At 43.2% G+C, this 27,985-nt stretch overlaps 1 protein-coding gene across 3 annotated transcripts; it reads left to right on the top strand.

The window, feature by feature from the left end:
• Positions 1 to 27,359, top strand: zfh1 (Zn finger homeodomain 1). Of its 3 annotated transcripts, XM_032439658.2 has the most exons (5): positions 1 to 528; positions 12,672 to 12,829; positions 12,899 to 13,621; positions 24,874 to 26,977; positions 27,040 to 27,359. In XM_032439658.2, the coding sequence occupies exons 1-5, from the start codon at positions 432 to 434 to the stop codon at positions 27,231 to 27,233; spliced, it is 3,276 nt and encodes a 1,091-aa protein (XP_032295549.1). In that variant the 5' UTR covers positions 1 to 431; the 3' UTR covers positions 27,234 to 27,359. The 3 variants fall into 3 exon arrangements, with proteins under 3 accessions (XP_032295549.1, XP_015027588.1, XP_015027590.1); XM_015172102.3 differs by lacking the exons at positions 1 to 528; positions 12,672 to 12,829; positions 12,899 to 13,621 and adding an exon at positions 24,180 to 24,767; XM_015172104.3 differs by lacking the exons at positions 1 to 528; positions 12,672 to 12,829; positions 12,899 to 13,621 and adding an exon at positions 24,181 to 24,704.
• The last annotated feature ends 626 nt before the right edge of the window (positions 27,360 to 27,985 follow it).

Below are 27,985 nucleotides of genomic sequence, written 5' to 3'. Positions count from 1 at the left end.
AGACGTCGCGTCGGCCGCACACGCGCTGCTCCCCCACAGCGCTAAGAAGCCAACGCATTGAAAAACAATTGTAGAAATCGAGTCGAAAAAGTATCTGTCAGATACACGCAACGACGCGCAGTGTGCTCCAACTTCAGGAATAAAGTAAACAAACAAAAATAGAAGAAAAAAAACGCGCCAAGTGCAAAATGTTGTAAATTCATATATGCATAAAATGAGAAATTAACAAAAAATATTCTAAAGAATAATTAAGAAACTAGCCAGCCCAATGGCCGCTACACGTGTGTGCTTAACAAATATCTAACCGATCCAAGATCCGAAACACTCTAAGCAAACCCCACAGAACCCAACCAAAATCAATCAATCGAAGAAAACACTTGTGAAAGCCATTGAACAAAGAAAGTGTCGTACGCAACAAAAAAAGCATTCCAATGTTGTCCTGTTTGGCGCCATCGTCTACACGTTTTGGCCAAGAGGATAACATTATACAGCAGAGCATGCCATCATCCACAGCCTTCTCCATGCAGTGTAAGTCAGCCAATTCCAGAGATCAAGCACTTTTTAGATCCAGCGATGAGTCAGCTCTCATTCAATTGACTAGAAATTCACTTTGCATTATCAGCGCAATGCAATTGAACTTTGTGTGTGTGTGTGTGTGCGTTGCTGTGCTGGTGTATGTCTCACTCTGTGTGTCCAATTCATTCAACTTTTGCAAAGCGCGCCAAAAGCTAAACAAATCTGTGTTTCAAGCTTCGCTCATTGTCAATGTCAACAGTTCCGCAGAAACGCCGCCATTTTCAACGGCTGTGTGGTCCCCAACGATCCACCAAATACAAATTCACCTTAAACGAGAAAACAACACAGCAAAAAATATCAGTAAATAACAATAAAACACACACACACACACACACAGACACACACACAGAGAGTACTTGGCATCGGATTTCCATTTTCATTACCTCCTACGCAAAGCAGCTCAAGCGCTGAGCCCCTTCCCCCTTCCGATCGACGCTCTTTGACGCTCTCTTCAGCGACCACAAGCTGCGCCTTGGCTATGCAGGCGCTGTTTAATCACCTCCAGCTACAGTTTTGAAAATAAACACCTCTAAGGTATACACACACACACACACACAAACACTCTCACGAGTAACCAGAAGAAAGGGTCCTAAACGTAAAGAACCCCAAGATCTGAAAGCTATCAAGAATTCGAAATACCCTTTAGGATTATGAGTTTAACAAGTTTTTAAATCATATATATTTCTGACTGATAATATTATTATTACAATTAGACTTATTATTCACATTATTATCGTTATTATTATTAATATTCTCATTATAATTATTATAAGTATTTTCATTAGAATAATTATTACTTTCTACAAATTTTAATACTATTTGTACTACTATTATTATTATTATTATTATTATTATTATTATTATTATCATATATGTTATTATTGTTTTTATTATTATTGCTGAAGTTATTGCCAATATTAATATTATTGAAGAGATGCATAAAAGACTTAAACCAAAACTTAAGTTCGTTGAATACATCTTCTTGAGAACTTTTTTGAAATTATTTAATATAAATATACATATATTAATAAATTTGAATATTATATTTCTCATATATTGTAAAATTGAAGCTCTTGATCGTAGCCAGACTTTTATTAACTTTCCATCTTCTGATGCTAAAGATTATTATTTGATATTTATTATATTATATTCAAATTTCTTATTTCTCTATTACGACGGGAATTTATTGGAGATTTGCATATAAACTTTTCTATTTGACGCTTAGCTTGATATTTTCTTAAATTTTAAGGTGAAGCATTTGTTTAACTTGGATCTTAAACATACCTTTTTTTCAATTTAATCACCTCAATAGGAAACGAAATACTGCTGAGGGTAATTTTTATGTGGTTTGAGGGAGAACAGCTCAGGTTGCAATTTACCTGTCAGAATTGTTTTTGTTTCATTTATTTATAGTTGAACTAAACTCATTATGCGGGCTCTTTTATAGAGCTTTTGTGAATCGCACGATTTTGTCGGCGACCAATTGCAAACGCATTCGAATTTGATTTGTTGGCAGCAGTTGGCAGCGCGTCGCCTTGGCCAACTGCTCGGCAGGCGTAAGATGCGATTAGCTTGTGGCGCAGGGGCACGGCCGGGGGCAGGCAGAGGCAGACAGGTAGGCAGCCACCACCGCAATGGCTGAGAGTCAAGTGCTGGCGCCTCCTACAATGTCAACGTCACCACCATTCAAACAGCACAAACACACACAGACAAACAAACACACACGCAGAGCAGCTCACCTGTGTGTGACATGCGCACGCGAACAGGTAGAACTGTCTCCGTCTCCGTTCCACTCGGCAGCTCGTAAGCCGGCCGTAAACCTGGTTAACCTGTTCGACTTTATGACCGAGTTATGGCCATTGTCAGTGGCAAATGGCAGCTTGTGGGTTCATTGATTGATTGTGCAGCGGGTTTTCCCCTACAGATCTTTGCTCTTCGTTTCATTTCGGTCTTCGCTTTGTGGGCCATTACGAAAAGTTGCTGAACAGTTCTCTTGAAATCAAATAAAATGCCGAACAGCCAATCAAAGTGTAAACAAAACATAAAACTGTCAGTGGGCGCAGCTCATCAACGCCCCGACTAAAGTGAAGGTGTTAACAAATGCAGCACGGCAAGAAAAATTCATTTCAAATATCTTTTATTTGTTGCTGGAAATTCCAAATTTTTGTTAACTGAAACCGAAAATGAGCTACAAATTTATGGCGCAATATCATTATAGCCACTGCCCACGTCTACGTCCATGTCTAGATCCACGTCCACATCCACATCCACGTTCACATCTCAAAGCTGTGACAATTAATAAGCACTGCTAAACATACGGATTAATTGCACATGTTCGCAGCGACTGACGAGCGCGGAGGGGAACCGCGCCGCATGGCAAATGCTAATGCGAGGGCAGTTCCTTGAGTTGTCAGCAATTGTTGATCTATTATCGCTTATATGCCAGACATTTAATGCACATTTCTGCTAAAAGTATTGAAAGCGCATTTGACATATTTAATGCAAATACAAATCTTTTCGGTAAATAGTTTGGTTTAGCCGATGGAATACACTCGGATATAACAAAGGGAAATAATTGTATCCGCGTATTACAATTGGCCTAGTCTAGATATATTTACAATATATATATATATATTACAATCTGTATATTCCTAGTTTTTTGATGATTCTTTAAAATTATAAGCCAAAACGTGCTTAATGCTAACTATTTGAAACTTATTCTATGTTTTATTGATTAATAAATTGCTTTTCAAACTTAAAAATTAATTTTATATTTGGTAAGCAATCACCTTTTTTTTTCATTTAAAACGTATCTAAGATCTGAGAAACGACTCTCGTTGGCTGCTCGTGTGTTCGGGCCAAACAATAAATTATAATTTATGGGCATTTAAGTAGCGCCCTCTGCTTTTTCTTCTTCTACTGCTTCTTCTGCCGTGCAAAGTGGCAGCGGCAACTTGTTGTTGTTGTTGTAGCTGGATCGCGGCTAAAAGCCACCGAAAAAGAGCACAGCTAATCGATCGATCAGACAGCGCTGTGCACAGGTTGCCCCAATATAAATGCGTAGATACATTTCAAACATGCTAAGTAGGTATTTGGATACAGATACAGATACAGATACAAATGTATCTGGCTGGCGACGTGTGCGCTTTTTCCGGTTGTTTGTTGTTTGTCTGGGACGCCTTTTGATGTCACCGGGCAGCTGCGGCCGCGATGTATATTAATCGCTGCTACATTGAAAACGCTGTTCGCTTCTCGCTGCCCGCTGCCCGCTGCCCGCTGCCCGCTTCTTGCTGCGAAACTCGTTTGCTGCTGCTTTTGGGGCGTGTGTTTGTCGCGTTTCGAAATTGCTCCGAAATGTCATAAATCAAAAATGTTGGTATCCCCAAACGACGAGGCTAAAAACCTGTCTGTCGCTGTGTTATCACCTACACACAAATTATGTATTTGGTAACGCGCCCCCCACAAACCCCTCCTCAGGCTTTTATGCCCACTGCCACAACATTTAGTCTGCCGCGTGCAACACTAAATCAATGCTGAAAGCTGTGCTAATTTCTTGACGGCCAGGAATATACTTACATACATGATCACGATTCTTTGTAGTTCTGCTGTGTTTTTGTACAGCCTGATAACATAATTAGAAACTTAATAAGTATTCTGTTTACTTCTTACTTAACAGCATATCTTTTAGACTATTTTCATGCATTAAGATTATATTAATTTGTCTTATTTATCTTTCTATCTGCAATTAAAGCTCTCTTCGTGCAACTAAATATCGATAAGTTATCGATACGCGCATACACCACAAGATACATAAGTTATCGATAATTGGTCGTTTATTTTTAGACGTAAACAAAATGTGCCTTTAATATTCTGTATTTCTGTCAAAACAAAATATCAAAAAACCTTAAAATATTTTAATTGAAAAGATACAGATTTTTTAAAGGTCTCCATTAAATTAATTTATTTATAAAGAACTCTGCACATTTTATTGTATTTAATAGGAATCTTATCTGTATTTCTTATAGCATGATTCATTTGGAGCTGTTTTCTTGATTATATTTTTCAGTTGAAATTCAATGTAATCTTTCGATTTGAATCGTTCTAAACTAGCTGCACAAGGTTCATTCATATCGATTGTAGTTTCCATTTATTTTTATTTTTATTTTTCTGGTTATTTTTTCATTAGCTAAAGAAATCCTTGGGGCATATTTTCAACACATACTCCAGCCGAGCCAGCATTGAGCAACATCGTAAAGTTCCTCCATCATTTATCTCTAGTCAGGCTCCCGGCTCGGTGTGCTGCTAATTAATCATTTTGCTGCCGTCAGTGAATGTCAGTTTTATATGCTGGTGCTGTCGGTGCTGCCATTTATATTGCTACCGGCTCTCGGCCTATCTGATGGCGTCTCACGTTGACATACGCTCCTGGCCCGCCTGGCCTGACTGTCGCTCCTGGCCAGGAGTCTGTGCCGGTAATCGAAATTAAGCAAACTTTTGCCCAAACTATTTGCAAGTGGCAGGCGCAGAATGATTAATTTGAGCAGGCGCAGCTAATGCTCAAAAGACAACTTGTTTGTCTAAGCACAGACTCTACACTGATCGCATCTAAAGAGGAATGTGTGTGTGTGTCTTTTTGAGCAGCTGCCAAGTGCCGCTGCTTGCCGTGCAACATTGCAAAAATCGCTAAACAAATATATTAGTGTGCCTTTGAAGGACTCATTCGCGCCAGGACAATAAATCAAGGGGCGCGGCAGCAGAGCAAGGTACTGGGAATTACTTTGATATCCTGCAACCTGGCACAGCTTTGTGCAAATTATTTGCCGCATTTTACTTTTATTTTTGCCATTTTGCTTACAAGTAAATTGTTTGCCAATATTTTTGTTTCTTTTATTTGCCTCTTTTTTGTGCCCATTGCTGTTGCCTTTGTGCACACAATTGAAACAAAGATAACTTTGAAACAGTTGTAAAGTGAAAATTGCACGGAATGTTGAACGTTCAGCCAGCCAGCCAGCCAGCCAGCCAACAGCTACCCCTACTAAGCCCCAACCCCCTCAGCCAACCCCGACCGAATCCCAATCCACAATAGCAGCGCCTCCAAAATGAAAATGCTGCCGAAAAAAATGGCGTTACAGCTGTTATTTTTTGTATTATTTGCTTATTTATTTAATGCCAGCCACACGACGAGACAACAACGCCCAAAAAGAATATATAAAAATAAAAGAAAAAGTGCCAAAAAATATAAATAAAAAACAGAAATCGAGGCGCAAACAAAGCGAACGCGGCCAACCCAAAAGGTGTAGCCAAAGGGCATGCAAAATTGCAGCAGCAGCAGCGGCAGCAGCAGGAGTAGCAGGTGGAGGTGGAGGTGGAGGTGGAGTAGGAGGTAAGAGCAGCAGAAGTGTGGCAGGGGTAGCTGGCTTGGGGCACAGCACTCAGTTGCACAGTGTTACGGGTGGTTGGAGTCGATATTCAAACTGCTCTTAACGCTTGCCAGGCACAATTTAACATGTAAACGATTTTTGTTAACTGGTCGCAATACCACGATGGGGCAGGGGGGCAGTCGGGCAGCGGAGCGGGGGTATAACCAATAGCGCATCGCATTGGTTACACTCTGATTGCCGTTCAATTGCAATAAATTTCGCACAATTGCACAATAATTGTTAAAAGTTTAAAGCAAACAAAAAATAGTGCCTACAAATGGTCGAGTGGGAGGCAGGGAGAGAGAGAGAGAGAGAGAGAGAGAGAAAGAGAGGGGGGAAGAAAAATAGTAACAAAAAATTATTCGACACGTTTCATTTGGCTTTTTTACTGATAAAAATTTATTATGTTCGAATATTTCTATTAGCTCACAATTTGAATCTCACTTAATATATTGGGCGAGGTTTTTAAGTATAATATGTTAACTATTTAATAGTCGAATCAAGACACTAGTTAGTCATTCAATCGTATAAACTAGCCTGTGTAAGAAATATATGTCTATTAAATTTTAATTCAAGCTAAATCGAATTATTTTAAAAGAAACGTCTTTTTAAAATTTATCGATATAATACAAAGCTTAGTTCAAAACTATATCATTTTTGCAAGTTCTCTTTAAATACCTTACCCTTGCTACATTTCGCCCCTCTAGCACAATCTATGCGCAGTTGTTGCAAGTCTCCCCCCTCCGTTCAAGTTGGGATATATATTTTTGTTCAGTTTTGCATTGGCATATTTTCCCTAATTGCAAGTCGACAGCAACAAACGCCTACGCAGCGGCCAGATATGCAGACCCCGCAGATTTTTTCAAGGTAAATCACAAAAATAGAGTTTGGAACAGGCCCTGCCTGCATGCATATAGACATACATATGCTGCGATCAGCCCGCCCGGCTGCCCGGCTGCCCGTCTGCCTGACAGAGGACACACATATGCCCAGCAGCAGCAGCAGCAGCAGGAGTCGAACTCAGTCAGTGACGGACACGGCTCGGTTGGCTATTAAAATTTCACACTCAGCAAAGCAAATGCTACAAATAAAATAAACCTGGCAGCAGCAGCAGCAGCAGCAACTGCAGCAGCAATGCGCTGCACAAATAAATAACAAGAAGGAACGTCTCTCTTTGGCACGCAGAATATCGAATACCCTTGCCTAAGGGTTAAAAACACGGCCGCTCCCATTCGGATCAATTGTTCCTATAGCAACTATATTAGGAAGTAGGCCGACTTCCAAAGGTTTTCCAGAGGAGCATTTTGATGCTTCCAGATACGCTCTTCCCGTGTATATATATATATATATATATTATATAGTAGTCCGATGTGTAAAAGAAGCATGGGAAATACCAAATTTGACTGCATACAAAAACTTCAGTTGCAACCGATCTTTTCTGATGCAGCTTTATGACAATGCAGTCTGATCCGGCAAAAGAAAGAGGCAAACAGATAGACGGGCATAGGATCAGGATTCTATATAATTTGATTGCCTCTGTGCCTTGCACAGTTCGTGACAAAATTGTGTTACCCTTCAACAGGGTATGGGAACTAAGTAAAGGGCAGAATGCCTCGGCGTTGGTGCAGTTGCTCCGTTTTGGCATCTACTCCCTTTACAGCTCTTGCTGCATTATCCGAAACTCTATTTATAGTCAGCCGCAGTCGCAGTCGCAGCGTCGTCTGCTCTGCGTTGCTCGCTGTGGCTGCCACCTTTGGCATTGCCACTTGAGGCTGTTTTACCTAAGCCACCTTTGTGCCCGGCGAGCGTATATACTCATGCATACGGAAAATATAACCCGACTCGCATGCACCTTTATATACGTACATACCTACGCTCTTTAAGTGCCCTGCGAGTTCCAAATTTAGCACGCCTCGGCGATTATTACTTAGCATTTGAGTCGGGGTCCCGGGCATATGTTTTTCATATGCGGCTCAAGTGCTGCCACTTGAGAACGGACATTCAGGCAGCAAGAGGAAGAGCGCGCTCGCGCATGGAGTTGCCAGACCGATCATTGTAAACTTTCGCACGCCCACGCCACGTTGTGGGTATTTTCGGTATTTTGGCATTCGATAACGAAGCATTTCACATTTTACACCTAAACAAATTGGCCTTCCCACCGGTTTACATTTACACGCCAATTAATTGCTAAATAAATAAATTAATGCTTGAGAGAGGTGTCGCTTACATTATCAAACACAATTAGGCCCCAACACTATGCGTGTGTGTGTGTGTGTGTTTATTGCCGGTCTGCCATTTGCAGCTAATTTTATGTAAATTTATTTAATAAATATGCTAAAAATGTCGCTAGCTGCAAATGAGCGGCTGCAACGAGTTGTGTCTGTTTATAATTAAGTGCTAAAATTTATGTTTATTATTTACACAAAAACTCGCAAAGCGATTGTCATTGAAAGCGGCGCCACCTGTCGGCCATTTGTCTAAAGCTGCGTCAGCGCTTTCGCAGCAGCAGCAACAACAATTAAACAATTAGAATTGTCTAAAGTAGCAACAAATTCCCTTACCTGAGCAGCTAAAAGATAAGCAAAAATAAAAAAGAAACCTATAGGAAATGTCATCGGTTTACATTTCGTTTGGGCGTGTTTGACAAGCGCCTGTCATTGAAATATTAAAAACACTTTAAAAACTGACAGCCAAATGAGCATGAGAAATGTTCCATCAGCCCAGAACTGGGCGCAGGTAAAAGCCGTCCGCCTGCAACCGCTGGCCATAAATTAAACGTGAAAATCGTTGCGAGAACTGAAAGTAAAAAGATGGCAAAATGAAATGAAACGAAATAAATAAATTGGCATTAGCCGAGCTTAGCTGAAAAATGTCTGGGGCTAATAAAAGCTGGCAATAAAAAGCACATAAAATTAGTGGAACGCAGAAGCCAACAACAACAGCAGCCACAACTAACAAATACAGATACAAATGTATCTGTCGCCTTGCACGTTAGCACAAATGTAGTTTTTATTTTTCATTGATTTACGCTGTCTCCCCCCTCAACCCACATGCATATTATTTATAATATAAATATACCCCACTATAAGCTGCGCCCCCCCGTTACTTTTCGACTATTTTGGGCCGCGCGTGTAGCACAGGTGAACCAGCATTGACACCAATTGCTTGATTCCATTCTGTGCCGTCACCAGTGGACCGCAAAAGTTGAGCAACCCGAGCCCCAACAAAGAACCACACGGAATTTCATGTGCCGCTATCATACGTGAGCTCCATTTTATATTTTTATTGTTTTAAATTGTGGTTTTTTGTTGCTTTGGCAAACGTGTGGCATAAATTCTAGGCAGCTATCACATCTATTCTGTCAAAATATTTGCGCCTTTGGAGCTGTCAAATCATTTAACAGCTGGCATTTCCCACAATTCTTACGATATTCTTTAAAAGTTCATCAAATCTGGCATTTTGATATGCATTTGTGTCGCATCTAATGGCGTTAAATTTAAATTTTTTTTTTTGCAAATCAACAGGTGTTTTTTTATTTATTTTGGCATTAAATGTTAACACAACATGAGCTCGTTTCTAGAGCTAACAGCTGGCTGTTAAAGTGCACTGTTAAGGCAAGCATCTGTTAATTAAGAAAGAACTTCAAAAAACTTACTGATCTCCATGAAATTTGGCCTTAATTCTACTAAAAATAAGCGCTTTGAGCTTTAGAAGTGGTCCACAAGAACTAAACCATGAAATCATATTCATAAAAGACATTCCATCAGCCAAAAATAGATTAAGATACACAGCATATTTCCTGGCTGCTTGGGCAAATCTGCTTTGATGGGTTCTCTCTCCTGACTATAAAACACTATCAATCAACTTCAATTGGCCTGCGTAAGCGCCAAATAGTTGGCCAGCAACAACAGCAACAACAACAACAATAAGACTAAAGCAACAATTGCAGGGCAAACAAACAGAAATATTTGATGCGACTATCAAAATTCGTTTGAGATCTGTTGTTTTTTTTTTTGTTTTCACTTCACAAATTGAAATTAATTTGCAGACACTTTCAATATTTCAATACCACTGCTTACATATGACAATGAAAAACAAATATCAATGCTCAACTAAGAGCTACCCTGTACACAGGCAGCAACTCTCTTTTGAAAGGACTATGATAAAAAGTAAATAAATAAAGCTATTGCAATTAATGTTTTTAAGACTTTGAAAAGTCGCCGAGCCTAAGACAAAAATGCTTAAATTAATTTATACATAGAGAAGAAATTTTTCCATTCAATGAGCAGCACTTTAGCATACCCTGGCTACGCACTTTTAATTGTTACAGGGTATTAAAAAGAAATAAGTGCAAAATGCGAAACGGCTTTTTCCACGTTGCGTTAATAATTTCTGTTATGAAAAATTGATTGAACTAAATGAGCTGGTGACACACTTGTTGAGTGTTGAGTGTCGCACACACTCTCACACACTCTCACACACGCACGCACACACACTCACTCAGCCCATATACCCCAGGCATTCAAGCCCGAAGCCCGCCATTATGATGATGAAAAAAGCCATAAAATTTGTTTGGTGTTTTAATATATTTTTCTCTTTGTGGTTCACGTTTTAACAACTTGCATATTTTATGAAGATGAGCGAATGGCCGACAGATTCATTTAATAAAAATGTCATTAAACGGGCAGCAAGAAATAAATTTTCACAAAATTATTAACTGAAATGTAGACGCGACCAGAAAGTGCTGTAATACAAGCAGCTGTTGCTATTTTTTTATTGATCGTTTTTGATGGCATTTAAAATGGAGCAAAGTCGGAATATGCGAGCTCTAATTAGAATGATTAGCGTTGGGCGCTAGGCGAGCGGGTGGCTGCAGGCGCAATGCGGGTCACGTTGCATGCCACAAATAACAGTAATTGAAATTACCTCCAAGTAACTAAGAGCCCGCATCCCAGAAAGGCAAATCAAACTGTATCTGAATCAATTAACTTTGTAATATCAATAAAAAAAAAATAAAAAAAATGATATAAAAGAAAACCTTATAGGAAAAACTATTGAAAGTGAAAATAACAACAGAACGTGCAACGAACTCTGCTTTAGATTGCGCTTGATTGCTAGGCCGGCCACAAGATACAGATACAGATACATCGCACAGATACATATACATACAAACATATAGCTACAGATACAAAAGCAAGGTATGCGCGTACACAGACCCATTAATTTAGCGCTGCACATGTGAGTGCCCCTATGAGCGGCGTCTGTCTGCAGGCGGTTAATTGGCTTAAATTAAGGTAGCGATCAAATAGCAGCAGCAACAGCAGCAGCAGCAACAGCAGCAGCGGCAGCAACAACAAAGACTCCCATTGTGAGATACACACAGCGTGAGCTGAAACTCCATTTTGTACCTTGCAGCGTGCCTGGGCCCAGTCGCAGATACAACAAAGTTGCTTATTTACCAAGCGACTCAGCGGCCATAAGTATCTCACACACACACTAACACATACACAGTCATTTACCATGTGTATGTGTGTGTGTGTGTGAGTGTGTGTATAGCAATTGGCTGACCCTCGGCATCGGCATTGCCAGCGACGTCGTCATTGAACAAAGCAATCTTCAAGATACTTTTTTTTTTCGTTTTTTTTCTGTTTTTTTCTTTTTTTTTTTGTCTTCTGCCTTGCCTCGCCGTTCACGTTCTATATGATCTCCTTTTTCGCATGCTTGAACGCTTTTTTAAACTGATTAAGTCGACTCTTCAGCCAGTTCCAGTGTGTGCACGTGTGTGTGTGTGTGTTTGTGTGCGTGTGTAAACCAGTTCCACTCTTTTATTTTTTTTTTGCTTTTGATTGGCGCATGAGATCATCGCCTTTTACGTGGAATCGTTGCGTGAAGGCAACGGCAACCACAATGCCACAGGCGGGGCAGGCTGTTGGGGCAGGGGTTGTGGCTCGTAGCACTGACTTTGCCAGCGGTGAAGTTGATTTGCCACGAAATTAATGTCGATCTTCGGTGCTTAAGCTGAAGTTGCCTCCGGCCACACGGCAGCCCTTCTTCTCAGACAAACAAACCCCCCCCCCCCTCCCCCTGTGAAGTCACTCTGCTGCTGCTGCTCCACTTGCTTATTTGTGGCCCTTATGTGTGGCATGCCATTTAGGTCTGCTTCTTGCTGCTTATCGCCTGTGCAGATCTCACAGTTAATTTGTTTTCATTAAAAAATGCTGCTTAATTGCAAAATGGCCGTCTTCAGTTTGAGGAACACTTACGTTAGGTTCCGCAAAAAAATATAATCGATTTAATTTGTTTTTTTTTTTTTTGTAGATTCTGCAACAGAACTAAGAGAACTAAAAGCTGAACATTCAAATTATTAATTTGTTTCTTTAAAATTTGTATAGATTTATTTTATATTTTTAATATGTGTTTTTGGTAATTTATTTAGCCTTACCCTTTCACAATATTTATTTAGAATCTATAATATTTAATAGCAATTATTTAAACCCATAATATTTCTCTCAGTGCATAACGAAAGTAATCGAAATTTTTACTAAATTAGTTATAGTATTTTTAGAAACTTTTTGCAAAGAATTTTTTACCAAACGTGATTCCTATTTTGTGTGAAAGCCTTGACTCACACTCAACTCTCTGTCTCTCTCCCTCTCTCATTTTCTCGCACTGCAGTTTCCTCTTTGGCCTCCAATTTGCATCATCACCAAGCGCACAGCAAGCCCAACAATGTGGCTGCCAATCCGGAGATCGCGGCCAGCGCCACAGCCAATGCAGCCGAAGACTGTTTGGTCAAGTGCACGCAGTGCCACAAGCGCTTCAATGAGTTTCAGGTGAGTCTCCGCTTGGCTGACATGCGTTTCTTGACGGACCATAACCATGACACCTTCCTCCTCCCTTAGTCGTTTAGCGAGCACATTGCCAACGAGCATCCGCACGACAAGCTCAACTATGAGCCGCATCGTGTCGCTGCTGAGGCTGCGCAGCCGGAGAGCGAGGCGGAGGAGGATGAGCAGAGCAATTTGAGCAGCAGCAGTCGCCGCTATGCCAAGTCCCCAAACAGCAACAACAACAACAACAACAGCGAGTTGGCCAAGAATCAAAACAACAACAACAACAATAACAGCCACAGTGGCAGCAGCAGCCACAGAAGCCAGCACTCGCCTCTGTGCTCCCCGGTTGCTACCACGCCCAGCGATTTGTTTGCCCACCTGCCGCATCCGCCGCCACAGCTGCCCGCCCATTTGCATGCACAGTTCATGGCCGCCGCTGCCCTGGCCATGCAGTCCGCACGCTCCGCCAGCTCGCCCAGCCACCAACAGCAGCAGCACCAGCAGCAACAGCAGCAACAGCAGCAACAACAGCAGCAGCCGCAGCTGCAACAGGCTTTGCTGTTGCCACCGCCACAACCCGGCAGCAACAGCAGCGTCGGCAGCAATTCCGCTTATGATTTGGACTTGAGTGCTCCCCGTTCCACCTCCAGCCCGGGTTCCACAACGGGCGATCTCAGCGCCGCCTTTCCCTGCATGCAATGCACTGCGGCCTTCGCCAGCCGCGAGCAGCTCGAACAACATCAGCTGCTGCACTCACCCCCGGGCCCGCAAACCACGCAGAACGTGACTCAGGTGAGTTGCTCTCTCTCTCACTTTATTTATCATTTATATAATTATTCAATTGGCTAGTTCGAGGTGCAGAGTCATTGATATATATTTTTTTCCAACTGATTACGATAAGAGTTACCTGGTGCGACGCATTCGAACAGTTAGACAGGGCTCTCAGGACTTTCATCCAAAAAGGTGGAAAATTGGTGAAAACCTGACAAACGCAACTTTGTTATTGCTCATGAAACAGATCTTCAGATTGTTTCCCTTTTAAAGCGTTTCATTAAATTTACAAAATCCACTTCTCCGATCGAAAAATGAGTGAATTGCTGTATATTAGTATTCTACAATGTGACTTACTTTATGCCCGTTGATTATTGGAAAAAAGAGGATAGCTAAAAAAATCATATTTAAAACATTTATACTTATGTTGAGACGTGTTGCATTGATTTTAGAGATTCACGTTATCTGGCGGAAAAAAAGTGGATAACTCAATTCAATTCATTAATTGCAATTGTACTGTGACACTCTTGAGACGTTTCAGCGAATTACAAAAATCCACTCAAACTATCGGATAAGGGGTGAAGGGGTTTGCACATGCAGACATACATATATCATAACTTAGATCGTGAGTCAGCGGACTCTGCAAAGTGGTGATCAAATATTTCTTATACAAGTCGCAGTTGTTGTGGCCGGGCGCAGGGTTAAAGTTCATGTTGTACGAGTCAGCGCAACAAGCGCAACTTACTCATACGTCTGATCTATGTCCAACACCCCCGCCCCCTCAACACCAACAACAGCTCAAACCCGCTCAAAAAACTGATCATAAACACGCACAGCGCCCGCTTCAGTTGATCTTTGAGCAACGCACATTGAACACAATGCGCGCGCTTTGTTCAGGTTGTTGTTGTTGTTGCTGTTGCTGTTGTTGTTGGCTTCGCATGTGAGCGGAAAGTGGGCAACGGATAACGACGGTGCCAAGCACAGCATCAACCTTATGAATGTGCCCACGTTTCCTGTTGACACAATATGAATTATATATACATATATATAAATATATTTTATACAATATATATCGAAGGCAAATGAGTAAATAATTAAGCCCCAGATAAAAACTAAACACATGGGACAGGCCATTTTTTTTTCTCCTTTATTTTCTGTAATTTTTTTTAGTTTTTTTCTGTACATATTTTTCTTTGTAGTTTTATTTTATTTTTTTTTTGTGTGAAGATAACAAATATGCTGTGGGTTTTTCCGACATTCAAGAGGTTTTCTTTTCGTGGAATTAAAAAGATTGTTGTTATTTTCTTATGCTTACGTAAAGTTTATCAGCAAGGCAACAGCAACAACAGCAACAACAGCAACAACAGCAACAACAGCAACAACAACGACAACAACGAACAACGCAGAGCGAACACTATAAACTATGATAAGCAACACCGTCATAATAAAAAACGAAAACAAGCACCAAATACTGGCATTAAATAAAAACGTAGGCGTTTACCAAAACCCCACACACACACACACACACTCTCACACACACACACCGACGACAAAACCCAATGACGCGCTACACAACAAAAACAAGAAGAAGCAGTAGAACAAAATAAAGATGAAAAAAAAGTATTATCAGGGGAGCATTGGCTAAGAACAAACCGAGTGAGATACAAGTACAATAAAGTGAGATAGCAAGTGCGTACACGTCTGTCACACTTTGTGGCGGCCTATCATAAGGTCTATGTAGTATATAAGGTCTACAAGTATGTGTGTGTGTGTGTGTGCGTGTGCGTGTGTGTGTGGCTGTCCGTCACACACTCGTAACTCCCAATTGTGCAGTTGTTGTTCTGCGTTCGCGTTCGCGTTGGTCTTGGGCTGGCCGTGTGATAAGGCATTAAAATAAATGTTGCTACAGGCAGGCCCTGATAAGACGTACCAACACTTACACGTTTACGGCCTACCCATTCCTCTTCACAATAATAAAAAACACACTCGCACACACACACACACATGCACACACACTGGCCTGCCTTACACGGCCAGCGATAAGCGGCAAGTTGTGTATTGAGGGAGGGACATACACACACACTTGCACACCTTGTGGCATGAGGCACCCAGCGGCTATTAAAGCCACATAAATTATAATTTTGTTGCATTTCTCTTCTTCTTCCACTTCGTTTTTTTTTTTTTTTTTGACTAGGCCAGCTGTAAAGGGGGCGGCCCGCAGCCACAAGCATTGTACGCCCCCCATCACGCATTGCTCATAAATTCATATGGCTAGTTCGGCTTTTTATCTAGCTTCATTTTCTGCTTTTTGCTACTTTTTTGTTACCTTCACGTGAGTAGAACCGAGCCGAAATGAAAAAGTTGGACAGCTTCAAGCTATCTGATTTTTCATATGAGCAGCCAGTTGTACTCATGCTCCTCTCAGCAGTTACAGTGAAAAGTGCCTAAAATGCCTGGAGCAGATTCATAGGTGGGCATATCTAAGCAGAATCATCAACTGTCTGTCCGAGCTGTTCAAGTGAGACTTTGGGGCAGCTGCACAATGTGGGGGCGGGTTGGAGCTCTAGAGTTTCGGACAAGGGTCTGGTTATGTGGATAAACAAGCCATAGGGCACAGTAGCTAATAATAATTACTTATACAGAACAAATATAATTATGTACTCGAAAATTAACCATACTTAATTAGGGAGTAAATATAGTTACAATTATTAGCATCAAAACTTGGATTTCAAAAAGATCAATATCTAGTATATAATGTATGTCCTGACTGACTGACTGACTGACGGACTGACTGATTGACAGAATTGCAGACTCTCTGAATGATTGACTGACCGATTGACCGACCCTAAGAGCTCGGCAGCTGAAAGTTTTACTTAGTATATTATAAAGCTAACCTTGCCTTTAGACAGTGTTCACTGTAGCTGTTGCATTTTGTACTTCTGAGTGTTGTTTTTTTTTTTTTTTTTGGCAACTGCTGGCATTATTAATATTTACCTAAGCCGTCATAAGCCGGGGTCGGCATCAGGCATCAAAAAGCTAATAAAGCCGCAAGAGCAGCACATCGAGTTGTGAGTGGGTTTATTAAGCCTGGCAACGTTCAGTCGCTGGGTGGGGGCGGGGGGGTTGACGGGGAGCCATCGTTGGGTCAACCTGTTTGCACTTTTGTTGCAGCCACACAGCTGGGGCACGTTTGGCTGCGGGGCACACATAATTTACGGCTTTGTTAATGACATTTAAACATTGAAACACATGCAAAGTGCACAAATGGCAACAGGATATTGGCCAACAGTGGGTTGGTTGACATATTGCAACTATGGCCAATACGCATTTATTGCCATATTTATAATTGATGGGCGGGGGGGTCTTTACACGTGTACGCGCGCATTAAATTATTATGTGTGAAAACAATTAATTATGCAACAACAACAACAACAACAACAGACGCGCGCATTGCTCATTATTGAAATCATGCGCATAAGTAGGCAACACAAGTTGTTGTTTGTTTTTATTTTTTTTTTGTTTAAATAACAATTGTTATTGAAAAGCCATTTAAATTGGCCGCAGACGTCGCGCGGCTTTAAAGTTAACAGCGTGCAACATTTTGTTGCAAAGGTCAACATCATTAACCAACGCATCAGCGTGACAGAAAGAGTGAGACAGAGAGAGAGAGCGAGAGAGAGATGGCATGCAAGGCCGTAATTGTTGAGCAAATGGCAGCACATAAATTATTGGCCAAACCCGAAATGTGTTGGCCAAAAGCAAAAACAAAAAAAACATTGACTGACACTGGCAAACTTTCGGCCATAACAATGCGAGTGCCAGAAAAAGTGCAGCAATTAAATATTTGCTTAACTGCGCTGCACACACACACACACACACACACACACACGCGCGCACAAATAAAAACAGTCGCAACTTTTTGGCCACAATTCATTTGGGTCCGGCGCTAAAAGTTGCCACCTTTTTGGCCACCACAGACCATGGTTGGCCATGTGTCTGCACACGAAACATTTCAAATTGAAAAATTATATGCACTTTAGGTGTCCTACCCCATGGCCAGCTCCAGCTCCAGCACCAGCACCAGCTTCAGCTCCAGCACCAGCTTCAGCTCCAGCTCTGCAGCTCTGCAGCTCTTCAGCTCCGGCTCCAGTTCCGGCTCCTGACATCGTCGTCTCGGCGCCGTTCGCCACTTGACGAACAGCGCTGAAAAATTAATAGCAATTTATTTACTCCACTGCGGGCACACCCATTCCCAATCCCAATCCCTTGCTCCACTTCGCCACTTTTAAATGTATTTTTATGTACATGTTTCTCTGGACGCTGCCCTTTGACCGCGCGCGCACAAAGTTTAAAAATTATTTGCAATTAAAGCAAACAAATTAAAAAACAAAAAAAAAAAAATATCAAAAAAGGGGAACTTTTAAACGCATGTTTACAAATAATGAAAATTTATTGAAATTTACAACGCAAAGTTCTGTTACATTTATTCAGGCCCCATGCAAATTAAATATATGTGTTGGAAATTTATAAATCATAAAGTTTATTAAGCCTTGACACTTATTTCACCGCGTGGTCAATTTATTAAGCTGCCGATGCCTCGCTTATTCGTATTCGTATTAGTATTCAGCTCTGTCTATAAGGTTTTCAATCTACATATAATCTGTAATCTATTATCTATCCAGATTATAGTCAGTACCTTGTCAACAGAAACAGCTTCCTGCGCAAGCATTTCAGACTTTAACTTTCTATCTATAAGGCTGTCAAAGATATGGGATCTTTTTATTATCCAGATTCGAGTCAGCACCTCGTTTTTGTCATTAGGAGAAGCCAATTCCTGCGGATCCTGTTTCCCAAAATATATTTTAGCTACTTCCTAAACAGCTCCTCGAATACCTAGATTCCACGCTCGCCAGCAGCACCTGCCTATTTTTTACCAGAACACATGCCAAACTATTTTTCCCCCAACAGAGAGATTTTACCTTCTGTGTAGAGTGGAAAATCTTTTTACAATAATTTTCATTTGCTCTCGGGACTTGGATCAACTTTCACCGTGCACATCATAAATTATGCGGCCCCGTGTGTTCTTGGTAAATGCTGCTTCTTCTTCTTCGACTCACATGGAATTTCCCTTGAACATTTTCCCTTGCCCCTCGTCTTGCCGTGCAAGTCCCGTGGGCACTTTTCTCTTTCGGGCATTCTGACGTTTATTGTGCGGTTGGGTCGAATGATATGTTTAATGAAGTTGGAAGAAATGCAAGACAGGGAGAGGGAGAGTGAGAGTAAGAGAGAGTGAGAGAGAGAGAGAGAGAGAGAGAGAGAGATAGAGAGAGAGTTTTGTACTGCCCAAGTGGACATTTTGTAATACGAGGCATTTGCCTTAACATGGCGAATTTTCCTTTGAGCAGTTTTTTATGGCACTCACAACTTGCGTTAGATAGTTTCCATAAAAGAAGAAGCAGCAGAAGAAAAGGTCTAAAGTCAACGGTCGTAAAAATGGAAAATCATAATAAAAATCATTTCGGAAGCAGCTGCTAGCTCCCAGACGAGCAATATGTATCTTAAGGCATAATTTCGTTATTTTATATTATTAGTTTTTTTTTGTTTTATTAATGTGAGGTTTCTTTTGATTTGGCAACATTTTGTTGAAGCTTTTATCAAAAGTAATAAATTTAATTTATTTTGCGGCGGCGCCAAATTTATGTTCTCCTAATACACAACTAATTTCGCATGTTTAGACGAGACGAGTTCTCAACTCAGGAAAAACTGAAAAATATTCGAGCGCCCAACCCCACGCATCATTGGGCAAAACGTTTTATTTATAAACAATTAAATTTGATTTGTCGTGCGTTGGCAGCCAACGCAAAATGAGAATTCGACGTGTTTCCGCTTGTCTTCTATTATCATTATTATTATTATTATTGTCTTGAATATTGTGAGGCTTTGGGTAAAGGTTTATCAGCTGCATTTGAGAAATGCGCCATAAAATATTGAAAAATGCGGCAGGCACAAATAAATTGCCAGCGCTTAAAAGTATTTTCCTGTTAATCAACTTTGGAAAACGACAACAAAAAAAGAAGAAGAAGAAAACCAAAATAAAAGAAAATACATAATGTACGACAGGCAGGCGGCAAGTGCGCAAAAATCACCAGAGACCAATAGCCAAATGGCGACTTTAGCCGCTTTTGCTCTTAGCCCAGAAGTGAATGTTGTTGAACTTTTACCACGAAATACACTTGGGGAAAAAAAAAAAAACAAAAAACAAAAACTTAAATAATAAAAAAATTATATGTATATAATATATGGAAATTGATTGTTTGCTGCGACTGAATAGCAATAAATGTGTGCGGCTTATCTATGGGGGCGCACCTCTAGATGGACGCTAATCGGACGAGTTCAAAAACCCTACTCGGAACGGCAATCGGTTGCGATACCTAGGCAAAAACCACTTTCGATAACGATAACCCAATCGAACTGAACGCAACGTGCTCTCACTTACTAGCGCTAGTTATAGTATGCGATTAAGTACTCGCATTTTTTATGGGTATTTATTGTTTTTTTTTTTCATTTTGTTGTGCTCTCATGCTAAGGTAGTACGTCAATGCTAACTAGAAAAATTCATTCATTGCTCTAATCAGGCGCAGCCTTATTAAGTATATACTATATATACATATAGACATATATGTTCTTGTTCATTGTTGTTGTTCCCACTAGCGCAGCTGCCGCACAGATAAGCACAAGCCTAGAGAATTGGGTCGCAGTTGCTATAAAGCAGTTAGGCATTTATTATTTTCTGTTGTCTTCTTCTTCTTCTGCTTCTTCGTTTTTCTGCTTAAACATTTTCTTTTTGTGGCATCGTTAATAAATTTTGGTTTGTTTCTGCTTTATCTTTTTGATTCTGCAAACAGAAATGTGTTTAGACTGACCTCAAAACAAGAAGGCAAAAAAAAAAACAACTCGAGCATGTCGTTTGTTGTTATTTTTGTTTACGCGTCGCCACAGGCGACAGGTGCGTCTTTATATGTATATATATATATATATATATACAGTATCATATATAGTATTTATATATAAATATTTCCATGCTGACGGCGGCATTTTGTCAAGTTTTTAGCGGCCAACAATTCGTTTGAACATGTCACTTTAAAAGCTTGTTGGCCCCGCAACAGGCCAGCCCAGCCCGGCCCAGCCCAACTCGGCCCAGTCCCATTCTTTAGAGCCAATTATGTGCGCTATTATGGCCAAATTCTCGTGTCACTCAATGCATGAAACGTTCGTGAAATACTTTCACAAATTAGCGGTGTCTGTGCCCGAGATATACACACACACACACGTACATATCTAGATGTTATATCTTATATGTATATATTTTTACTTTGACTTGATTATTCTATTAGTGCGCTTGTCACAGCTCCTCGTGTCGCCGTCTCTGTCTGTCCCAGTCTGTCGGATTGGCGCCCACCTACGTTGCTTTATAATTATAGCAAAAGGCTACTGTCGCCTGCAATTAGCGTTGCCGGACCTGCTGGACGCTCAATGCGTTTTCTCTCGCTTTCGCACACTGTCAGCAACGTTTAGCTTGATTTGTGCTTTGAAGCGGCTGCTGTGTTTGTGTGTGTGTGTGTGGTCCGTTGGTCTGCTGCATGGCATACAGTTTCCGGCTAGATTTTTTTTGGCTGATTTTACAAGGCACGCCTTTTGGCTTGATAACAAGCCAACCGCCGATAAGCAGCAACTGCCGTACAGGGCATTAACGCTCATGTGTGAGTGTGTGTGTGTGTGAGCAGCGCTTGTGTGTGTCAGTGACATCATTGTAAGCTCAGAATTTGTGTGTGGAATTCTGGCTTAAGGTATAGGCGACGCTCTTAATTGGCTGCCATGAGCCGTAGAATTCTTTTGAAATTTTGTTAATTAGCCAAACAAACTGACAAACTACACACACACACACACACACACACACACACACACACATGCACACAAATGTGTAGCGAATTTCGGCGGCTTTCAAGCTGTTCTTCGGCCTAAGCATTCGTACTTTGAGCTCTTGTGGGAGCCCTGCCAGCGCGAGAGAGAGAGAGGGATAGATAGGGGCACGTGTGTGAGGCTAATCTAAAAGCGCAAAGGTTAAACGCACTAAATCTCTTGTGCTCCATGGAATATACATACATACTCTTCATTTGAATGAATCAATTTCCAGGTCAGCCTTAAGTGCATCCTTAGCTCTCAGCCAGGCACTTGAGTCATCAGCGATGATGTTCCACGCGGTGCCAGGGCATCTTTGTGTGGCCATTATTAACGAAAGGTAGCTACAATTGGCATTTCCGCTCGCAGCACATGACGAACAGTGCATGAGATTCAGTCTGACGCATGCAATAATATTGTGGCTTACCTTTTGTAAAATGGTGTACAGTTATTTGTGCGCTGTATGGCTGCCATTTTATTTTACATTTAATTGATAACAATAAAAATAACAACCGCACTTGTGCGACAACAAAGCGTGTTCATAATGTCCACACTGTACTTAAACAGAGGTGGGCGTATTTACTCTTTGCTCTTTCCACACACTGCTGCGGCTCATGCACATACCACACACACACACATACATATGTATACATGTGGAGCGACAGAGAGAGCAAGAGCGTAACTTCACGCCGTGACGAGGCGATAGCAATAGCGATAACGAGTTTTGCTTTATGTGTGTGCGAGCGCAACAGGTAGACGTAGCCGTTGCCGTAGCCATGTTGGAGAGCATGTTAAAACTCGTTCGCTTTTTCTGTTTTGTTGTTGTTGTTGTTGTTGTTTTGTTTTGTTCGTTTGCTTGCTCGCTCGCTCTCGCACCTGCAAATGGCGACTGCTTTGGCTGCGGTGACGTCAGCGCACAAATCAGATTTATATCAGTAGTTGAAAGAACAGGTAAAACAACATGTCTTAGCCCTCCCCTCCCAACTCATAACCAGCGGAAGCGGAAATTTATGTTGCTGCTCTTCCGCTCCATCAGCCGACGCCAGCCGGCGCTCACATTTCACTCAAAGCGAAAATCCAATTGTAGTTTAAAGTTTTTCACTTTAGAAAAACAAAACAAATTTTCCCCAATGATGTTGTTGTTATTGTTTTTTTTTTTTTTGTTTTTAATGAGCAAACGGCTGTTAAACAAACAAATTAGGCCTAAAAACTGGCCGCGCATAATTATTGGGCGTATTTTGTGTTTTTTTTCTTCCACTTGCTATACAAATAAACACAATGTCACCGTTAATGTACAAACTAATTAGACTGGAGAGAAGCCGTTAGCCGAGGCCCATTTATATTGCTTTTTTGATGACCCTGGGCTGCTGTATACCCCCCCCCCCCCCCCCCCCCCTCCACCACCCTTCTATTATTACTATAAGCTTGTGATCTCATGTCAAGAGCTCATTTTTAAATTAGTTTTGTGTTGAAATGACTAATGACTGGTCACACTAAAAGATATGCACGCATATACACACACACACACACACACATATATGTACGTATGTTAATTGAATACATAGAAAGCTGCTGCTGAGTAACCTATCAAAGTCCAAGCCACGGCAAGCGCACTCTCTTACTTTGCAAAGCCAGAGAATACGCGTCATGCAAGTCAAGGTTCAGCAAAAATAAAAAGAGCGTAACAGTGCCTGTTACACATGCACATGCACATGTGTGCACATGTATGTTTGTATGTGTGCATACAGCAGGCAGATTTTATAGCGTATTGAGCAGACAGATTGAAAATTGATCGCTGATAAAAAAGTGCAGCAACGGCACCGCACCAACGACAATGTCATGAACTTTACAACAATAACAGTCTGGCGTGTTTTATATTTATTTATAAAGGGAAACAAATAGCTGAGGTGAGCTGCACTGCAGCAGCAGAAAGTTCAACGGCAGCACGTAAACAACCGCATTGGCACGGTGTCGCGGGGAAGGGTGGGGCGGTGGCCTGCAACACGTGTTGCCATATGTTGGCCGAGTGAAAGTGCCGCAAATCTTTCAACGCACTGGCTAAGTGGAGCCCCTTGCGCCCAAACCTGTCAGTCAGGCGGCTTGTGCTTTCATTGTGCACCTTTTCCAACAGGGGCAACAGCAGCAACAACAACAACAACAGCAACAAAGTTGCATTTGATGCGTTCAATTTGTTGCCAAACAAATCAAAGACAAACAAACGCATTTCGTTTTGATTAGCATCAGCTGCTGAAACGATACGATCTGATTTGGTTTAGGTATTAATTCTTTTTTTTCCGTTAGCTTTTTTGTTTATTTCTTCACTTGCCGGCGTTTGTTGTTGTTTATGTTTCCATTTCTTATTGACGCTTTGTCGCAATATATCCCATTGAAGTTTTCTTTTAATTTATTTTCCATCATACCGAACTAGACGTGCACTCGACACACTCACTACAATGTGCGTGTATGGACTACTTTTAATGTTGTTTTTTTTTTTTTTTGCTTATCTTCTTTGCCTTGCCTACGCTTTCATTATTACACACATGCGTACTTGTCTCAATGACAGTTGCAAGCTGACTGCTATTTCACCTCAATTGCCACTGTCCTTTTGCCGTTGCTTCAGTCTGTTTCTGTCTGTTGTAGTTACAATTTCGTGATACGCGCAGTGCGCAGATCGCTAGAATTTTTAATTAAGTCTGATTTTTTTGTTGTTGTTTTTTTTTTTCAGTTTAGAGTTTTATACATTTAATCAGCTAAACTCTTTTAATCTGCTTGTTAAACGCAACAACGCCACAAAAAATAGCAAATTGTGTTGGTGCTTCTGCGTTTTTTCTGCTTTGCGGTTTCGGTTTTGCTTTGCGGGCTTTGAAACAAATAAAAAAAACCGTTAGAATTCGAACGGCGCAGCAAAACAAATAAATACACACGATTTGTTGTTTTAAACAATTTTTATTACCTGTGCGTCGGTTTCGTGTGCGTGTGCGCGTTTGTGCGTTACGTTTTGCAAATGTATGCGTAACGAGTCTCAAAATAAAAAGTAGGCACAACAAAAGCTACAACAACAACTACAGCAACAACAACAATGTCAGCACTTGAGCTATTGACGTGCAGATTGAATGAGATGCTGAAGGAGCGCCAACAAGCACAAGTGAGCGTCAGCGTGAGCGAGAGCGAGAGAGTGCACAACAGCGTAATGGACAAAAGCTGCACTGTATATAATTGCATTTATGTCTTATTTGAAATCAATTTAAAAAACAAGGAATTTAAAAAAAAAAACATTTACTATATATTCTGCCGCCTCTCTCTTCTCTTTGCAGACCTGTAAAATATGCCACAAGGCCTTTGCGAACGTTTATCGCCTGCAGCGTCACATGATCAGCCACGACGAGTCGGCTTTGCTGCGCAAATTCAAATGCCTTCAGTGCGACAAGGCCTTCAAGTTCAAGCATCATCTGAAGGAGCATGTGCGGATCCATTCCGGCGAGAAGCCTTTTGGCTGCGACAACTGCGGCAAGCGCTTCTCCCACTCGGGCAGCTTCTCCTCCCACATGACCTCCAAGAAGTGCATCAGCATGGGCCTCAAGCTCAACAACAATCGCCAAATGCTCAAGACTCTGGACAAAAATGCCAGCGCTGGACGCTCCCCAACAGATCAACAGCAGCAGCAGCAGCAACAGCAGCTGGCGGGCAAACGTTCCTGCAAGCTGCCGGAGCCGGTGCTGCCCAATCCGATGAATTACTTTGCTGGCGATGCCCAAGCCGCACCGACAGCTGCCAATGCTCCCGCGCCCTTTTATCCAAACTATAGCGCAATGAATGCGGCTTTGCTGGCATTTCCCAATGCTTTTATGGCCGCAGCGCTGGATCCGCGCATGCATCCCTACAGCATACAGCGACTGCTGGAGCTGACGGCTGCCGGTCAGCAGCAGCGGGAGGAGCAGCAGGAGCGCCTGGAGCAGGAGCATAGAGAGGAGCAGCCGCTCTATGAGCCCAGCAAGGATGATGATGAGACGCCCGATGAGCCCAAGCTGGTTATGGATCTAGAGGAGTCGGAGCCCAAGCCAGCGGCCACGGCCGAGCTGCCCGCCGCAGAACCACTCGAAGATGCCGCCGCCGTCAAGCAGGAGCCCAGCCGCGAGCCGACGCCACCAGACACACCCAAGTCCATAAAACTAGAGCAGGAAGAGCTGGAGGCAGCGCCCGTGGAGCAAACGCTTGCGCAGACACCCCAAGATTTGCGCTGCAGTCGCTGCGCCAAGCAATTCAATCATCCCACAGAGCTGGTGCAGCACGAGAAGGTGCTGTGCGGCCTCATTAAGGAGGAGCTGGAGCAGCACTTCCAGCAACAACAACAACAGCAACATCAGCAGCAGCAGCAGCAGCAACAGTCGAGCTTTGCATTGCTACCCTCGGCAAGTGATGCGGACGAGGATGACGAGGAGGAGGAGGAGCCACGTCAGGATTACCATGCCGGTAGCAGCGACAGCGGCGAGCGCAAGGTGCGCGTGCGCACCGCCATCAACGAGGAGCAGCAGCAGCAGCTGAAACAGCATTACGCCCACAATGCGCGACCCAGTCGGGATGAGTTTCGGCTGATAGCCGCCCGTCTGCAGCTGGATGCGCGCGTCGTCCAGGTCTGGTTCCAGAACAATCGCTCACGTGAGCGCAAGCTGCAGAGCTATGCCAGCAGCGGAGAGCCCACGGCTGCCGCTCCAGCATTGCCACAGCCGCGTGCTGGCGAGGATCAGCCGCTGGATTTGTCCGTTAAGCGCGATGCCTCCCCCCTGTATGGCCTGCCCCCTCAGCCGACAGCTGCACAGCCCGCGCCCGCTGACTTTCAGGAGACCATGGCCATTAATTTGAGCCGCAAACTTTCCAGCTCGGCCTCCATGTCGCCGGCATCGCTGTCGCCCTGCTCGGGCGCCTCCTCGCTGCAGCAATCGGCCGCAGCTGCTGCTGCCGCTGCAGCGCTTTATTTTGCGCCCCCCTCGCCACCCGGCATGCACGAGTCAGGGCATACGTTGCCAACGCACAGCGCAGCGCCGCGTGGTCAGGCGTTTCCCGGCCTGCCGCCGTACATGCTGCCGCGGCTGCCCATGGAAGCGCTCTTCCAGATGCGACCCGGCGGCGACTATGCGCCCAATCCGCTCATGAACAGTATTAAGATGCCCGACTATCGCGGCACCAGCCTCAGTCCCGGCGGCTCCGAAAAGCGTTCGTGGCGCGACGATGATTCGCGCATCTCGCACGAGGACGACTATGTGCTGGCGGGCGGCGGTCTGTTGCCGCCCAAACCGAAGCGCGCCAAGGCCGAGACGCACGGGCATGCCGGTGATCCGGATCTGCCCTTTGTTTGCGATCAGTGCGACAAGGCGTTCGCCAAGCAGAGCTCCCTGGCGCGTCACAAGTACGAGCATTCCGGTGAGTCAGACATTTCAGGCGAGGCACAAGCAACCGCAGCTAATCCCAGTTTATATTTGCAGGTCAGCGACCCTACCAGTGCGTGGACTGCCCCAAGGCCTTCAAGCACAAGCATCATTTGACGGAGCACAAGCGTCTGCATTCCGGCGAGAAGCCGTTCCAGTGCTCTAAATGCCTGAAACGATTCTCCCACTCGGGCAGCTATAGCCAGCACATGAACCACCGTTACTCCTACTGCAAGCCCTACAGGGAATAGGTAAGCGACACCTCAGTGCCGCCCACCTGCGTCACAGCTGCCAATGCCGCTGCCACGGGGACAGCGCGTGCGCGCCGAGGCCCCGCCGCCCACTCGGCCAGGATGAGCAACAACAACAACAACAACCATCTGCAGCACCATCCGCACAACAGCAGCTATCCGCATCAGCTGGCCGCCATGGCGGCATTCCAACAACATCAGCAGCAGCAGCAGCAACAACAACAACATCACCACCACCAGCAGCAGCAGCAGCAGCAGCAGCAGCGACTGCAGCAACGTCTGCCCTGTCAGCCACTTGGCTGGCCACCGTCCGTGCCTGGCGCTGGCGTCATGTTGCCGCCACCGCCCAGCAACAATATGCAGCAGCGCAGCGCAGTGCCGCCGCAAGCAGCTACACCAACAGCACCACCGCTGCTTTCCGGGCCGACAACAACTGGTGTGTACGGCCAAGGGCCGCCAACACAGCCGCCGCCCTCCTTCTTTGCCAGTCCGCTGCACCATGCAGCGTTAATGGCGCCACCGCACCCGCTGCCCAATGAGCGCTTCGCGGCGCCACTAACGACGCCCACGGGCGTACCGTCCCACGGCGGGCATGCGTTCAGTTTCTTCAATGCGAAAATGTTGCTGAACTGAGCACAAATAACAGCAGCAGCAGCAACATTAACAGCAGCCGCATGCGAGCCAACATAACATAACATAAGTCTAACAGTGAACTAACAGTGCACTTAAATGTTGTACTTAAAACAGACGCA

The sequence above is a fragment of the Drosophila virilis genome, chromosome 2, assembly GCF_030788295.1.
Source record: "Drosophila virilis strain 15010-1051.87 chromosome 2, Dvir_AGI_RSII-ME, whole genome shotgun sequence".
Lineage (NCBI taxonomy): Eukaryota > Metazoa > Arthropoda > Insecta > Diptera > Drosophilidae > Drosophila > Drosophila virilis.
This window is presented reverse-complemented; position numbering and strand designations above follow the sequence as displayed.

What these genes read in the sequence shown, in the direction of transcription:
- zfh1 (XM_032439658.2), top strand. Translation starts at nt 432, where the DNA reads ATGTTGTCCTGTTTGGCGCCATCGTCTACACGTTTTGGCCAAGAGGAT. An exon ending in AGCGCTTCAATGAGTTTCAG is followed by an intron (nt 12,830 to 12,898) that starts GTGAGTCTCCGC and finishes CTCCTCCCTTAG; the next exon opens with TCGTTTAGCGAGCACATTGC. An exon ending in CCACGCAGAACGTGACTCAG is followed by an intron (nt 13,622 to 24,873) that starts GTGAGTTGCTCT and finishes TTCTCTTTGCAG; the next exon opens with ACCTGTAAAATATGCCACAA.